This window comes from Indicator indicator, chromosome 27, assembly GCF_027791375.1.
Source record: "Indicator indicator isolate 239-I01 chromosome 27, UM_Iind_1.1, whole genome shotgun sequence".
In the NCBI taxonomy this organism is placed as follows: domain Eukaryota; kingdom Metazoa; phylum Chordata; class Aves; order Piciformes; family Indicatoridae; genus Indicator; species Indicator indicator.
The window spans coordinates 7,096,856-7,113,216 of NC_072036.1; the positions used below are offsets into that span (position 1 = coordinate 7,096,856).

Consider the following 16,361-nt stretch of genomic DNA (forward strand, 5'->3'; position numbering starts at 1 on the left):
AAAAGTATGAAGCAGAACCAGAGGGAGTTGTAGACTTTGTTATTCGTAGCTCAGAGAGAAACCTGAAGGATGCATCAACAAGATGGTAGGATGTGTCTTCTACTCCTCCCTCCCCAAGTGACTACTCCAGTCCTACTACACCAATGCTTGAGCATTCAGGTGCAAATCTGTGCTATTATTCAAATTCACCAGCCTGGAGTTGAAAACTTGTGCAAATTCCAGCATTAGAGGACACCTCTAATTAGAGGACACCTCTACACATTTTCCCCAAGAAATAGCTACCTTCAAAGAAAGGGTTAGAATACCTCAACAGAGGCCACAGCTGCAGTTATTTGAATGACCCTGGGGCTCAAACCTGCTCACTTACAGCTGGATTCCACTGAAGAAGGAGCCAAAGAGTCCAATCATGCCCAGGAATTCCACTCGGCTCAGGTTTCGGACGATGTACTCCTCACAGACATTTGAGATGCCGTAGAGCGTTGCTCCTCCCAGCACTAAGAGATCCCCTATCAGCTTATTTTCACCTGGGAATAAACAGGGGGGAAAAAATCAGAATGTTTCAAAGCAACCATTTTTTTTGTCTCGAACCACTGCAAGCTTTTTCCCTACAGATTTCAGTCCTGAGTCACCAAATAGCCCCTGTCTGCTGAGCTGAGCAAAAACGTTTGCATTCAATCCTCCAGCAAAATCTCACAGAGAAAAGGGAGAGCTTTATCCTTGCTCCAGACAAGGGAATTTGAAAGAATCTGAAAAATGTGTAAAAAAAAAATAATTAAAAAATCAGAAACTAAATGGCTCTTCAATGACTAATCCTTCTTCTTTTGTTATCATTACTTTTGCTGTAGATAGAATGTGACTCAGCCATGTGGAGCAGTTTGCATCTCGCCTTGAAATCCAGCCAGTCCAAAACATGTCCAGTATTTAGATGGGAAACCAACTGCAAAAATTCCTTGTACCTGTGAAATGAGTGCAGAAATCATTACAGCCTCAATCCTGACCTCATTCTCACATGAAGCTGTTTGACAAGGAAGAGAGAAGGGAGGACAGGCTGGAGACAGCCTGATGATAATGACAGAGTTTCAATTAACATAGCAGTTCCTGATGCATGCAATGAACACCAAGATGCATTTTCAGTACTTCCAGGTGTATATATCACTAAGCCACTGTATTATCAAAGACTGTCTGAGATCTTTTTATGTCTTGGAGGTTTTTATTGTCGGGTGGTGGGGAGGGCTGCAGGGAGATTTGATCAAGTTCCAGCTCGCAAACTGAGGTCCTGGCTTTGCAAAATGATGTCTCGTGTGATTGCCTCTGCACATATGGCCTGTGAAATCATTTCTGCAAGAGCTACAGCTTCACAAAGTTGTCAGACATTGCTGCAGAACCATATTCTGAAAGGCTGAATATAATGGAATTTCCTTTGAAAAGGTTCAGTGGAAATGCTGAAGTACTAAAAGTCATGGTTTGATTCTGCTTTTTTCTTTTTTTTAATGAAACTTTTTCTTTTGAAATAACCCAGGACCTATTTTTTTTGAGTTCCTGTCTTTCAAAGTTTTGTTATTGACTTGTAAAGTGCACACTGCAGTAAACAAAAATGGAAGGCAAACATACTAGTTGGTTCAAAAGGATCTTTTCAACAATTTTCTTACTGAGTTCTTTTAAGCCTTTGGTTTTCATTCCAAAGTGAAATTTCCAGTGAGAAGATATTCATGAAAATAAGAAAAAGCTATAAGAGGACAGACCTGAATCTCTCAATGAATTTCTGTTTTGCATGTACCTCATCTGACAGCATGTTTAAATCTGACCATTTATCTTTTTAAGATTTAGCACTTATTTTCCTTTTAGCCTTCTTTTGCAATCATCCACAGAAGATGCCCTTAATTTAAAATAAGCATCAGCACTTTGCAAAACCTCTTCATACCCCTTATGCATTTGATGTTCCACAGTGGCTCCAATCATCCCTCACTGAGCTCACTCATTTGGTATTTATTGCAGCTACTCACTGACGCTTTGGGGAAGTGCTGCTGAAAAAGCTTTTCACCTTAGAGCCTGGTTGTGCTGAACTGCTGAGACAAAACTATCATCCATTTGCACCTGTGAAACAAAGAGAGCTCAGAGATGAGATGGGATGTCCCCAGGCACCACACCATGATGGCTCTCCCCAGAGCACACTCATGTTTAGAAAGTGTGATCCTCAACCTTTAGAGCTTTCCCAGAAGAGGAAAGCAGCATCTGACCAGAGCACAGGTCTGTCCAGACTGGGACCCTCCTCTGGCACTGAGCAGCACAGTGTATCTGAGGAAAGCAGAAAGAAATAGGAGGCATAGGAAGTTCCATGCAAACACAAGGACATTTTTTTCATTGTGAGGGAACACTAGAACAGGCTGCCCAGGGGGATTGTGGAGTCTCCCTCTCTGGAGATATTCAAGACCTGCCTGGATGTGTTCCTGTATGATTTGGTATAGGTGATCCTGCTCTGGCAGGGGACTGAATGATCTTTTGTGGTCTTCTGTGTGATTCTGTGAAATAGGGGAGCACAGAAGGATGTTTTATTAGGCAGTTCTCAATAGATCTGGGGTGGACGTTGCATTAGACCATCAAACTTCATGGATATTGAAGGATTCTTCATTAATTGATCTAAAGTCTACATATTTTTGGCCTGCAGTACTCCATGTTTCTAGTTTTTAAGCCTGATACCTCAAAATTATATTGGGCATCCCACTATTTTCTGATTCTGAGAAGCATTTTAAATCACTCTGTGCTGACCCTCTTTATACCACTAAAGACTTCATGTACCTTTATTTTATTCTGTCTCTTCCTTGCACTTTCTAAGAGATGAAATGTCCCAAGTCTGCCGATGGTGTCTTCATCCTGAAGCCATTTTATGCCCTTGAACAGGATTATTTCCTGGCCCTTCCTTTATGAGATCAGTGACTAAAGTGACTTGAGTAAATCATACTCAAGAGTTTAGTGAACCAAAACTTTGTAATACTAGCACAAAAATGTTTTATGCTATATTTTTGGTTTCTTTCCTAACAATGTCTATCCTCCTGGCTGTCAACTGCCTTTTTTTTGCTTCCTCAAGAGCCTGACTTTGGAAGTTCTCCCCAAGACTGACATCTTAATAGACATATATTCAAGGATGTAAAATCCACATGTATCTAATGGTCTCATTGCTAAGGAAAGTCATATGAACTGACTGATCTGTTTTGTTCTGTTAACATCATTAATAACCTGTTAACATCATTAATAACCTGATTTTGCCACTTAAAAATTCATCCCCTTCAGTCTCTCTGTGTAGCAATAAGCACAGACACAGTTTTTCATGCATAGGTCTGAATTAAAAGGCAATAGTGCATGTTAACAGATTTTTCTGGACAATCTTACCTAACAGCTATACTGGTGCAAAGAAAATCTAATTATTGCAGTTGGATAGCAAAGTGTTGGTGTTTTTCAGTCTGTTCTCTGCCCTCTGAGGTTCATTGTCCCACTTGCTCCTGCTGATCCACAACTCACCAGCCCTAGCAAGTTACTTTCCAGATTAGTGGGATACAGGATGTTGAAATCCCAGGGCTGGAATCCCGGTCCCTCTGAAATCAGTAATTCCCTACACAGTTTTGGCTGGCTGATTTTGTAGTACAGAATGTATTCTTTCACTTTTACCTGGGACAAGGTTACTTCTGTAGGACACCAATGAACTAAAAAAAAAAAAAAAAAAAATCTCCTTTTGGGATAAAGGACAAAGGTAAAAGGGGGCAGGGAGAGATGGTGAGTACTGACACAAGCTCTCTTGTTTTATTTAGTAGCATTCAGGCAAATGCAGTTCTTACAGCACTTGCATTTGTATTCAGAAAGCTGAGTCAAGAATTTTAAATCCCAGTGTATTATGCTCAGCTCGCAATTCACTGCTTTTAATTAAGAATGAAAACTGTGCCTAATTGACAACCTTTGAAAAGAATTTCCAGCCTTCCCACATCATTTGGTTTGGCACTAGAGTAATCAATGTGACAGAGGAAGTTGATCAATGAAACCTAACTCTGTCTAGTAGTCTGCATTAATAGCTACATACACATGACTCATATGATGCTGCACGTAAAAAAAAAGAACATTCTACACACAAGGAAGTTCTTTTCAACAGTGACACAGCCAAATCCCAAACCTTTACTCTGAGAGTGTGTGCAAAACCCCTCTGGCACAGCTAGTATGGAGGGCTGATTTCTTTCAGCATCTACCCAGCAACTCTGCTTCCATACGAAAAGCAGCAAAGTGGAGAAGTCAGAGCACAGAGTGGATGTGAGAGGTGCTTATGACTCAAAGATGTAGGCCATTTGAAAAGGAGGTGGCTGAGATTTGCAGTCAAATAACTAAGCCAAACCAGAATGAAACTACAAGTATTTAGCTTGTCCCCCAAGCCTGCACAATGGGTGACCTGCATTGCAGAAATATAGCCCATAAAGTCCATTTGCAGCACTGCTGGCTTCTAGGTCTTCACACATTTTTGCTCTCTGTCCTTTGTGACAGAGCAAACACTGAATGGTGCAGTGCTTTGACCAATGGAGGAACAGAGTTTCTTGTCAATTTGCCCATTTTGGGTTTGATTAGAGGAGGCTGAAGGGAGACCTCATTGCTCTCTACACCTACCTGAAGGGAGGTTGGAGTGAGGAGGGGTCCAGCCTCTTCTCCTTGAGGGCAAGTAAAAGGACTAGAAGAAATGATTACAAGCTGTACCAGGTGAGGTTCAGACTGGATATTAGGAAAGGTTTCTTCACTGAAAGAGTCATCAAACATTGGGATGGGCTGCCCAGGCCAGTGGTGGAGTCACCATCCCTGGGGTATTCAAGTAGTGTGTGGATCTGGCACGCAGGGACATGGCTTACTGTTGACCCTTCAGTGCTGGGTCAAGGATTGTACTGGATGACCTTTTAGGTCTCTTTCAACCAGATGTTTTCTGTGATTCTGTCCCAACCTGGCACGTTCTGGTCAATAGGTCCTCTGAACAGAATTTGGTCATACAATCCATCCATCCTTACTCACCTGCTCCTTGCTGTCTCCCAACGAGGACATCTGCTCCTGCCATGCAGCCCATGCCCAGAATGCAGACCACGATCCCAATGAAATGTACAGCTTTGTATCGTACCAGTAAGAAGAACCAGGAGAGCAGGATCACCACTGGGATGACAAAACAGTCTAGGAGCTGTCAAGAGAAAGGAGAAAAGTCAGCAAATAACCTACTAACACTTTGCCCAAAAATACTAGGGTAGAGTCCAGATAGTGAGTAATAGCAGTTTGTGCCAGACAGAAAGTGTATTCAAGTGGTTATGCCATCCATCAGACAGAGGAGAGGACTGTTCTGGTCATGGCTATTCCAGGAATTCAGGAGAGTTGTTGCTCTGTGGTAACATCCCAAAGCACCACTTTGCTCTTGGATTCAGATGCATATTTCAAATCCATGGGAAGGAAACCTGGGCCAAAAGAGAGCCACACCACTCCATCTGGTCCTCACCTCTGGTCATTAATGGACAAAGACTGAGGGTGGTTTTCCTGCAGTCTAGACATATGCTTTAATTCAGTCACTTCAGGTTCAATTAGCAGTGATGTTGATAAAGCACAAATTGACCAGATTTATTAAGTCTGGTCAGATAAATCAAGAAGCTTCTGAATGCAGAATACTTATGAAAAAATCTGCTGCCTGTGGGGACTGTTAACTCATCAAAAATAATCCCATCTGTCTCCAAAGGAAAAAAACCAAACCAAACCCCACCAAATTATAGTGCAAGATATTCAGTCTTCTTGCCAATAGATCCTGGGTAAGAAGGATTAGGAAATAAAATCTTTAATTGTTTGTTGTTTTTTTTTTTTTATTCAGAGAAACCCAGAGAATCCATGATGAAGAAAAGAAATACATCAAATGATTGTGAGAGGACCTTGAAATTTTCAAACTGAAATATATTTTAGAAACTACTGGCATGTCACCAGAAATCCTGGTAAAAAACAAAAAGCTCAAAGAAACTTGACTTGAATGCCACTTCCTCAAAAGATAATTATCTGGTGCATTGGGAAGGGTTCCAGTACATGAAGATGTCACCCTTCAGCCACTAACTACTGGGTCTCAGGAGACACAGTGACACAGTGGATATTTTTAACCCCTGACACCTGGAATGTTGTGGAACAGGAGGTCTGAGGAAGGCTGCTTTGTTTAGTACACGAAAGGAACACTCAGTTGTGAATTTCAGCCGTATCAGGCTGCTAGTGTGGGTTCAACTGCCAGTTTCAAACATTCTCTGTACCTGCAGCCTGTGTACTTCAACATGCAAATGCCCATGAAGAGTCTTTTAGAGGGAGATTTTAAGAATTCCTCCCATTCCATCAATATTTAAACATACCTGTGCTTTCAAGCATGTGAAGTTGTGTCTTTTAAGCACTAACATGAAAGGATGCACGCGCAGAACCTGCTGCAAACAAGCAATGCTGACAGCAGCTGAAGAATGCCCCTTTGGGGCTGGCAGGCCAAGGTCTAACCCACACATTGCTATTTGGAAAACAGCAGCAGGAATAGATATAAGCATTAAACATATGTAATGTACATTAGCTTTATACAGCTCTTGAACTGTGCTTAGTGTAGGCCTATAATGAAACTTTGAGGTAGACAGAAATAAATGAGGTTGCTACAATACAAGCAATGAGTGTACGTTGCTCAATTATTTTCCCAAGTATTGCTTTACATTTCCTTTCTCCAGGGCTAACATCACTCTGCTTTGCTTTTTTTCAAACTCAGACAAACCTGTCTTGCAGCAGAAAAAAATGCACATATATTCTACAGACAAAAGCTGTGGGATTGCAGATCACCTAATCTGCAGTAGAGCTTTCTTGTTTATTTTTTTTGCCCTTTTTTTTTTCTTTTCTTTTGCTTGTTATTTGCTATTTCAGCTATTAAGAAAATACATTAGACCTAATTGTCATTTTTCTAATTACAAAGCTTTTACAGTAGCAAAGATGAATGATGCTTAGCTTGGATGTCATTTACAGTACATAAAGCCCAGTTGCTACCAGTAATTCCCTAAAAATCATTTTCAATATTTGCCTCCTTTTTAATTGCTTATTTTAAAGGTACTGCCTGCACCGTGTCGTTATATGAAATTAATGAGCAACCAAATTTCAGTCAACATTCCTGTTAACAACTGAAGGTATCAGATCTCACCAAGCTAAAAGCAAACATATTTCCTATTTTGCCATGGTAAGAGAATAAAACTGCTATGAGTGCATGGTGCAGACAATGGTCTGTGATGCTGCTGTGTTTATCTGTGGGTGTCTTCAGTCCTGACTCTGAATGGGGCTGCTTTAGAAGGCAGGATACAAAAATACACAATCTATTGATCCACCATACTACAGGAACTCCTTCCTCTTATATAAAAATGTTGGCTTGTTGTAGAGAATGAGGATTATTATTTGACTCTAAAAGATACCACACTGAATCCAAGCCTGTTGATGATAACACCCCATTGAAATGTTCTTTCCTCTGATTATCTGTTTGTTAACTTATGTTGACTTTATTATACTTGTGAGTCAGAGACACTCTCTTGCTAACTACAGTAAACACCCAGTTTCTCACACATTCAGCATGTCTTTGCACATCTACAGCAAGAGTGCACTGTTAGCCACAGGAAAGGAGAGCTGGCAAGCTTTAGGTCTGCAATAGAGAGGGTGAATTGCTGATCTGCAGCGACATCAAAAAGGAAAAAGCTGGTCAGCAAACTCCTGATGGGAACAGCTGAGCTGAATCTCCCTTTTTAAACATTCATTGGATTTTTTTCCTCTCAGTTATAAGCCTCTTTTTTTTCCACATTAGGGGTTTCTCATTAGTGCTACCCTCCAGCAAATCATACAATCAGCTGCACCCTGCCCTCAGCCTACTCTCCAGAGTGGAGGGATCAGTCACATCAGTGGGGTATGGTCACATACATGTGATGGTGACTGAATTTCAGCATGCAGCCTGGTAAGTTTAATAGAGCAGCAACTGCTGTATCCTCTAAGAGACACATTTGCTTTGCTTTTTCAACGGAAGAAAGGGTTTCCTTCCTATTTCAGGGCTCTTTCTATTCCAGTTTTCACACTACCTTCACAATACCATGCACACTTGATTCCACTGTACAAAAGCAGCCAAGATGTGAACCTCACAGAGCAGGTTGCTGACTGCCAGGGGCACTGCATTGCCATCATGCTACCCTGTGAACAGAACCTTCTGCAGGGGATGTGTGGATGCTGGCAGCATTTCTGACAGGGTTATTTCAAGTAACTTAACTAAAAAAGCATTGTTTTTACCTTTTGTTTTTCATAGAATCATAGAATTGTTAGGGTTGGAAGGGACCTCAAGGATCATCCAGTTCCAAGCTGCCTGCTTGATCTAGTGTGAGGGTAGGAACACCTCACAGTAGATCAGGTTGCTCACAGACACATCCAGCCTGCCCTCAAAAACCTCCAGGGATGAGGCTTCCAACACCTCCCTGGGCAACCTGTTCCAGTGTCTCACCACCCTCATGGTGAAAAACTTCTTCCTAACATCCAATCTGAATCTACCCATTTCTATTTTTTTTGCATTCCCCCTAGTCCTATTACTACCTCACACCCTAAAAAGTCCCTCACCAGCTTCCTTGTAGGCCCACTTCAGATACTGGAAGTTTCTATTTGCCACCTCATCACAACTTAATTTTCTTGCATTGTTTTTATATAATCAAAGAATTCATTTTGAAAGTAATAATAATAATTTTATTAATCTAGAACTTAAGGCACTTCAGGTAGGGAGACTGGTGAAGGAATCAGTCAGTAATGTCCTTTGTTTGCAAAATAATATAAAAATGTTTCATTTCCATGGCTTGGAAGAAACAAAAGACTGCTCCCAGTCTGGAGGGTGATGGTCACATCTACCACATAGTTCCTCTTCTCTCAACTTCTACACACAGAAGCACTTTACTACCAACACAAGAAATCACATCTTGGGGACAACTCTTCAACTTCTCCTCTTGATACATGCACTCCAGTTGTGTTTAATGAAAGGTCTGCTCAAATACAAGGGTTACCATAAAACTGAAATGGCCTTTCCTTCAATTGCCTTCCTCCTCTGATTTTACATACTGCTGTCAGAAAAAGACATCCCAGACCAGCAAACAGCTCTGCCAGTGGTCCTGTGTTTCTGCAGGAAACATACATTTTCTGTTTTGCTTCTCTCTAAGACGATTGGATATGGACTTTGAAGACCATTTTTCCCAAGGTTACTTATTAGAAACTTCTCCATGTCACCTGTGTATAACAGGCACAAAATGCCAAAATCTCTGCTGTTGTAAAGGGCACAGCTCCACTGACTTTAATGAGATTTTGAATATTTGTGTTAGTAAAAAGTTTGGCTCAGGGTGAATTTTGCCTTTAGAGGCAGGAGCTCTGGATACTGAGAGCTCAGATGGGTGAAATCATACACAGAGACTGAGGATACTGTAGGGGTGAGTCTGTGAACCACAGGGGTGTAACAGTCAGAAGACAGAACAGCAGCTTGAAGGGCAATAATAAATCAAAGGCAAGAAACAGCCCACAAGCTCTCAGAGTATAAATGTGTAGCATGCAATGCTTCTGCACAACGCTGAGCTGCAAACCTTGTTGCATTGCAGGATTCCCTCACTGCCCTGGAGCAAAACAGGAAAGTATGGGAGGAAGGGCGAGTGGAATTCAGGTCTGATGTTGAGATATTTCATGTTAGCTGACACTGGACAAACTGGATCAACCACTTCAATAGTCCTTGCCTCCCAAATTCACTCCAAAGGTCTCTCAAACCTTCTGCCTCAACACACATCGAGTCCATAGGGACCAAGAACAAAGCATCCAGCACTGCTATTATTAAAGGTGCTTACTGCTGACTCCTTTCCTTCTCTAGTGGCAGTTGTTGAGGTATGAAAACTGCCTGAGGTAATTGGAAGCATGATGTACTGCTGAGCCTTACAGCCACCTAAGAGTAGCTGAGAACATCAGCAACATAGTTTTATTGTCTGCCTCTTGGTGTCTATAAACCCCAGCTTTTACTACCTTTGTTTTCATTATGTCAATCAAAGGCTTGATTGCCCAAGGAATAAATCCCCAGATAAAGAACTATTTGGGAGCATAGCTCTCTCTTTGACAGTGCCTTGTTTCTTGTAACACTGTATGCACGTTCTGCAGTACCACTATGCAAGATGCTGCAGAAATAGTCCAGATTTCTAGGTGATGACATAACACAGAAAAGGGAAACATTACCTCCAGACAGTGCAACACAACAGTGTAACATGCAGGTGGATAAAACAGTGTATAGCAGAAAGGAGATCTAATTATTGTGGGGACAATGGGAGAGAAGGGAGAGGGCAGTCTGCCCTGTAACCTCATAAGATGTGTTTGAGGCCCCATCCCTGGAGACATTCAAGGTCAAACTTGATGGGGCACTCAGCAACCTGCTCTAGTTGGAGGTGTCCCTGCTTACTGCTGGGGGATTGGGCTAGAAGACCTTTGAGGGTGCCCTCCACCCCAATGCATTCTGTATGATTCTGTGTGTGACAATGCAGCTTGGCACTCACCTGGCAGCAAAGGTTACCAATGTCAGTGTCAGAACAGGCTTAGTACAAGACCTGAGGACTTGATAGGGTGCATGTGTGTAGTACACTGTAAATGCAGTACAGGCAAGCTAAGGTAAAAATGTAGTTTCAAATAAATTAAATATCTAAATCCAGACAACTACAAGAACCTCAGAACCTTTTCATTCCCTCTGAGGGAAATAATTTTATCTGCTGTGTAAAAGGTGTCTCTAACAGTAGTTAGAACACTCTTCTGGAACATTTATCAAACCATCTATGGGCTTATACTGGGGTTGTTTTAAAAACCATTAAGATAAATATGGAAAGCATTACCATGAGCAGTCCTGAAAGTTAAGGGTAAAGTTTGTCCTCCTCCTCCACCCTTCCCCTCTCTCAGTCTAAAAAGAGATCCTGACTCATTTGAGCCAATTCTCTGGTGAGACATAGGCAATGCCCTTGAACTCCCCCAGCTACTTCCTCCTCATGCTGTTGTTTTTGATCTCTTATGCTAAAAGTCCTGCTCATGGCAGAAAAGCAGGAGGGTTTGCACCTTCTGGAAGCAGTGTTTCACAGATCTAGCCAGACAGAGTGCTGGCATGTGCTTGTGGGTGGCTGTGGGAGATGACCTGGATCATCTCACTCAAGCCACTGCTCTTACTTGCTACAAATCAACATGCAAAAGAAGCAATTCAGCTTTTGCTTTTCTCTTCAAGCTATAAAATCAGACAGGATGAGGTTTACATGGATTTATGCTTTAGTCTGTTACAAGTAATCTGATTCAGAGAAGAGTTAAAAACAATGTTACATTGTCTGGGCACACGTCAATGAATTCTTAAACCAAGACTCTGATGGCAGAGGCATTTGAGAACATTTAGCATAAATGTCACATTCAGATTTCTTGGATTCTTACCTGTACACTAGTAAGAGTGGTGTATTGATAAGCTTTCACTACCAAGTAATTGGCTTCTATATCTATTATCCCCAGGATCATGTACTTCCACCATCTCCTTTTCAAAATTGCCAGCAAGTTTTCTTCTCCTGTGGTAATAAACAAGAAGAATTATGTAAGAGTCAGGTTTACATGCACAAAACACCTGCCTGTTAAGAGAAATTGTCTAGAAGACCTCTTGCATTTACAATGTACAGTTGAAAAGCACCATACCACGAGGTATTGCAAGGAGGTGAAGACTACCATATCCTATTTGCCTCACAGTTATTTAAAAAGCCAAGCTTGGTGAAGTAATAGGTGAGGGTCAGATTGCCACTTCACCTCAGGTGTAAACACCACCAGGAAAACCAATTCAAGGCTTGGGCAGATTGTAAATGTGCTCTGAGTTTTCCTTTAATATACACACACACACAAAATGTTAAAGAACAGAGGAGTTTATACTACATTTACATCATCCAAACACAGGATGCAAGAAAGTTTTGCTGGAGTGGGAGTGGAAGAGCAAAAGAGAAACAGCATTGCCTTTGGGCAGATTACAGATCCTCTTCCAAGGATGGCTGTTATGATCCAGGAACTTCAAAATATCAGACTTGTTTAGAGAAAGGCTGCACTGAGTCATGGAGATTTTGCATGACAGGTTGCCCTGCTCTGAGGATCGATTTCTGAAGCAGGCAGGTTTGCTGCCTTCTACTGACAGCACAGGATCTCCTGAAGATCAGACCCAGCTCTTTCAAAAGGTCAAAACATTCCTCATGCTAGGCTTGGGAATATGATTGTCCTCTGTTCAAAGGAAACCAGTTCATTAGTGAGAGTGGGCAAACCTCTTACTTATTTGCATGACAGCAAGCTCCAGATATGATGAAGAGGAGGCTCATGGGTGACCTCATTGCTGCCTACAACTACCTGAAGGGAGGTTGTAGCCAGGAGGGGGTTGATCTCTTCTCCCAGGCAACCAGCAGCAGAACAAGAGGACACAGTCTCAAGCTGTGCCAGGGGAGGTATAGGCTGGATGTTAGGAGGAAGTTCTTCACAGAGAGGGTGATTGCCCATTGGAATGTGCTGCCCAGGGAGGTGGTGGAGTTGCCATCGCTGGAGATGTTCAAGAGAAGCCTGGATGAGGCACTTAGTGCCATGGTCTGGTTGATTGGATAGGGCTGGGTGATAGGTTGGACTGGAGGATCTTGGAGGTCTCTTCCAACCTGGTTGATTCTATGATTCTATGACCCCACCGTGAAAGGGGCAGGACATAGTGCCTGTGACTGGAGACAGTAACACTGGGGGTTTTTAAAGAGTCTGTAGCCTAAAGAGGGCTCTATGTAGGCCTGACCTGTACTGCCAAAGTTCGAATGGAATTTTGGCTGACTTAAAATTAAAAATATGACCATTATTCTGAGATCTGTTCCTGTTTCTGCAGCCTTTCTACATGCCTGTGATCATCAAAATGAGTGGTGGAGAATGCAGAAGAGAAGGAGCATTATTGTCAGTCGCCACCAAAACTTGCTCAGGCTTCTCAGTTCTCCCTTGTTTTTCCTTTATCACAAGTGTGTTCACTCTCTGGTTCAAACAGATTTGGTGATATAGATAGATGTGCATCAGAAACGTCAGGCTCACTATAGCACAGGAATCCCTCAGATCTTGTAAGTTGCAATCACAGGAAAAAAACGATAATTACTTGAAAAAGCTGATTTAGAAATCTTAGATGTAAAATCTTGGCTGTGCTGAGTGGCTTGAATGGGCATTTACCTGAACAAAGCTTCTGAATCATCTGACGTCTGTTCATTAACACATGCTCACACATACACCTTGCCAGAGGCATGTCATTAGGCAACAACAGATTGATTTCTTACAGTGACAATGACAGGCTGCCAAACTGTAAATGTTAAAAAGCCAGCCTGCCTGCTTCCCTTTGTCCCTTCCTTTCTTCCTCTCTCCCTTCCTTCTTGCCTCCCTTTTCCTCCGTTCCTCCCTCTCTCCCTTTTCCTCCCTTCCTCCCTTTCTCCCTCCCTCCCTCCCTTTTCCTCCCTTCCTTTTCCTCCCTCCCTCCCTTTTCTTCCCTCCCTTTTCCTCCCTCCCTTTTCCTCCCTTCCTTTTCCTCCCTCCCTGCCTTTTCTTCCCTCCCTTTTCCTCCCTCCCTTTTCATCCCTTTTCCTCCCTCCCTTTTCTCCCTTCCTTCCTCCCTTTTCCTCTTTCTTCCTCTTTCCCTCAATAAGCAGCAGTGAAACAGCAGAGAGAAGGTGGTGATTAGCTAAACCAAAAAGTGACAACCTGAGCCTTTTTATTTCCCTGGATGCCAACTCAAAGCAAACTAATTCTTCAGGTCTTTTGAGTTGACCTGAAGGACCAAATGTAGATGCCTACACCTAGCCTAGTAGCAGAGCATGTTTAAAGCTTTTTTTTCACCTAACCATATTCCAGATTAATTGCTTAGGATGAGGTAACCTGTGTTTAGGAACTAAATCTCTCTCTCTCTGAATGTGAAGGGAAGAGATTATGTCAGACCATGTGTTTTTGTCATTATCTCAAGAGGTCTGTGGCTAAGGCTTGCAGCCAGCCATCTAAACAAATAGCAAACCATAAAGCATGTAGGTTAGCTTAAAGGCAGCCTTTGCAGCCAGCCAAAGTACATGCTGACATCAGTGAACATGCATGTATGTGAGTGGACAGAGGAATGCCATCTTCAGACACATCTTTTGAGGAGATCTCCTTTCAAAAAACCAAGCCCCTAACTTTCTGCTGGCAGTCGAGCTGCTGAAAGTGTTAAGCCTTCATTTTCAGGCTAATCCAAATGTGATGTAGATTTAAGAGCAGATTGCATAGAAGAATGTTTTAAAATTCAGAAGTCTAACATACTGGTAACACAGAGAAATACAACCCTCCCCCTCCTCTGTTTGCCTTTTCTAGAAGGATAGGTTTAGATTTTACACTTTTTAACTAATTTTGCAGTGAGAAACACGCTTGACAGTTTTATATACAGAGGAGTTCTCATTGTTCAGAACAAAGCTACAGCTTTGGCTCTGCTGGCTCAAACTAAAAATCAACAAATAAGCTGCTTTGTAGAGGAGATGATTTTACATCATACAATAAGAATTTACCCCTGAGGGGTTGCAAAATTAAAAATAAATTAGAGAGAAAATTAAAAGAGGCTTTAGCTGTGCAGTGTCTAGCACAAACACACACACATGTGTGCATTTCACATTCACCCACACAGTCACAGAGGTACAATAAAATAAAACCCAACAGCCATTAAGAGCAAATTCCCAATTATTTGTGTATGGGCTTGGGACACAGGTAGAATAGAATAACAGCACTGCTAGACCAGAAAATAAGCATACTGCTGCTCTTTCATCTGCTGCAGTCTCTCTCTCTTTTAATTCAGATGACAACTTGTTATTTAGATCAAGAACATCAAAGGAGCTGTGCTGTCTTTCTGCTTTACAGAGCTCAGCAGAAGAAATCTGAACGTGTGCAGGACACCTGCATGGAGGAAGGCAGTGTGAAGAGGGAAGGCTGCTGGGCATGCTGGTCCTTCCCTGCTTCCAACAGGAGTGCCAGAGTCAAGTCTTAAGTGGGGAAGAGGTAAAAGTCTCACAGAGGATGAAGACTGTACTAGAATTTACTTATTAGCACTTTCTTTGAAAGAGAGTCTCATTACAAGATAATTGTTGCCTTTCCATTTTCACCCACCACAGTGAGTCTTGCAGACAGCACTTCACCACCACCAGCCTTGCTTCATGACACAGGACCAGGGGAAGGAGGCAAGTGGGCCAATACTGTGTAACAAAGATGATCTCTGTATTACTATGCCAAGAGGTTCCCTTGCTGAACAATAAAACCTTGCTGGTTCAGGGGACTTGAAGTCTGTTGTAGAAGGCTTTCAGCTCTCCACAAAGCTCGTAAGAACTGTCCCCTCCTTCTGTGTGACCTTAAATCCTCTAAATCCAAAATGGTTTCTTATTTCCTCATATTTACTGACAACTACTTTATGGTAATACTGTGGCCTACAGGCAAAACACCACCACTGCTTAATTATTGATGCAGCAGAGAAAATGTCCTCTTACAGGAATGCTCCACCATGGCTTCACAAAGCACCTGAATATCCTCTGTGATGACTGCTTCTAGGTTGCACTGCTTTTGTCCTATAACATATTTCCAGTAAGCCTTTTGGGAGAGTGGATAAACTCAGCTTCTTTTGCCTCCTGTGAAGATCTGACCTTATCCAAGCTGATCTTATCTGGATCTCCCTTTTGCTTCCTCTCCTGAGGTGAGAAATCTTTTGTAACCCACAGACATGCTGCAGGACTAACAGCCCTGAGCTGCTGTTCCAAGTGGCTCCTGTGCTCTCCAGCTGCTGGCTACATGATCTTGCTGCTTGCCCTGTGCCAGCACCGGTGCTTGTGGGGCTGCATGATGAACCAGAGCAAAGAACTGCCTGGAAACAAAGATTTTAGGTTTTCAGATCAATTTTCAACCTGCGTCCTGAGCAGTCTGTGACCAAATCAATGTTAGTCTTGTGGAAGCTGAGAACCAGCTAACAGTGGATCCAGGCAAGGGACAACTACCTCCTTCTCTGACACAGGCTGAACTGTGCATGTGTCCTGTCCATCACAGGGACACAGCAGCCACTGGACAAACCCAGCTGCCATCAGTACTACCACCCTTGCTGTGGGCAGGCAGTGTACAACGAGGCTGCAGATCTTCCTGCCCTGTGTTGAAGCAAACCTGGGCATGAGCTGGTGTACACACCTCGCTGGGAGTGAGCAACATCATGGCAAGGTCTTTTCACCTTCTTAGAAAGTAAATCCCATTTACCAGTCACAGTCAACAGG

At 42.5% G+C, this 16,361-nt stretch overlaps 1 protein-coding gene across 1 annotated transcript in view; it reads right to left on the reverse strand.

The window, feature by feature from the left end:
- SLC35F1 (solute carrier family 35 member F1) overlaps positions 1 to 16,361 on the reverse strand; it is a 201,632-nt gene that overhangs the window by 28,249 nt on the left and 157,022 nt on the right. The window contains exons 3-5 of the mRNA XM_054393126.1: positions 11,497 to 11,624; positions 5,035 to 5,194; positions 368 to 524 (exon numbers count right to left, since the gene is read on the reverse strand). Coding sequence (XP_054249101.1) covers positions 368 to 524; positions 5,035 to 5,194; positions 11,497 to 11,624 — 445 coding nt within the window. The remainder of the gene's footprint in view (positions 1 to 367; positions 525 to 5,034; positions 5,195 to 11,496; positions 11,625 to 16,361) is intronic.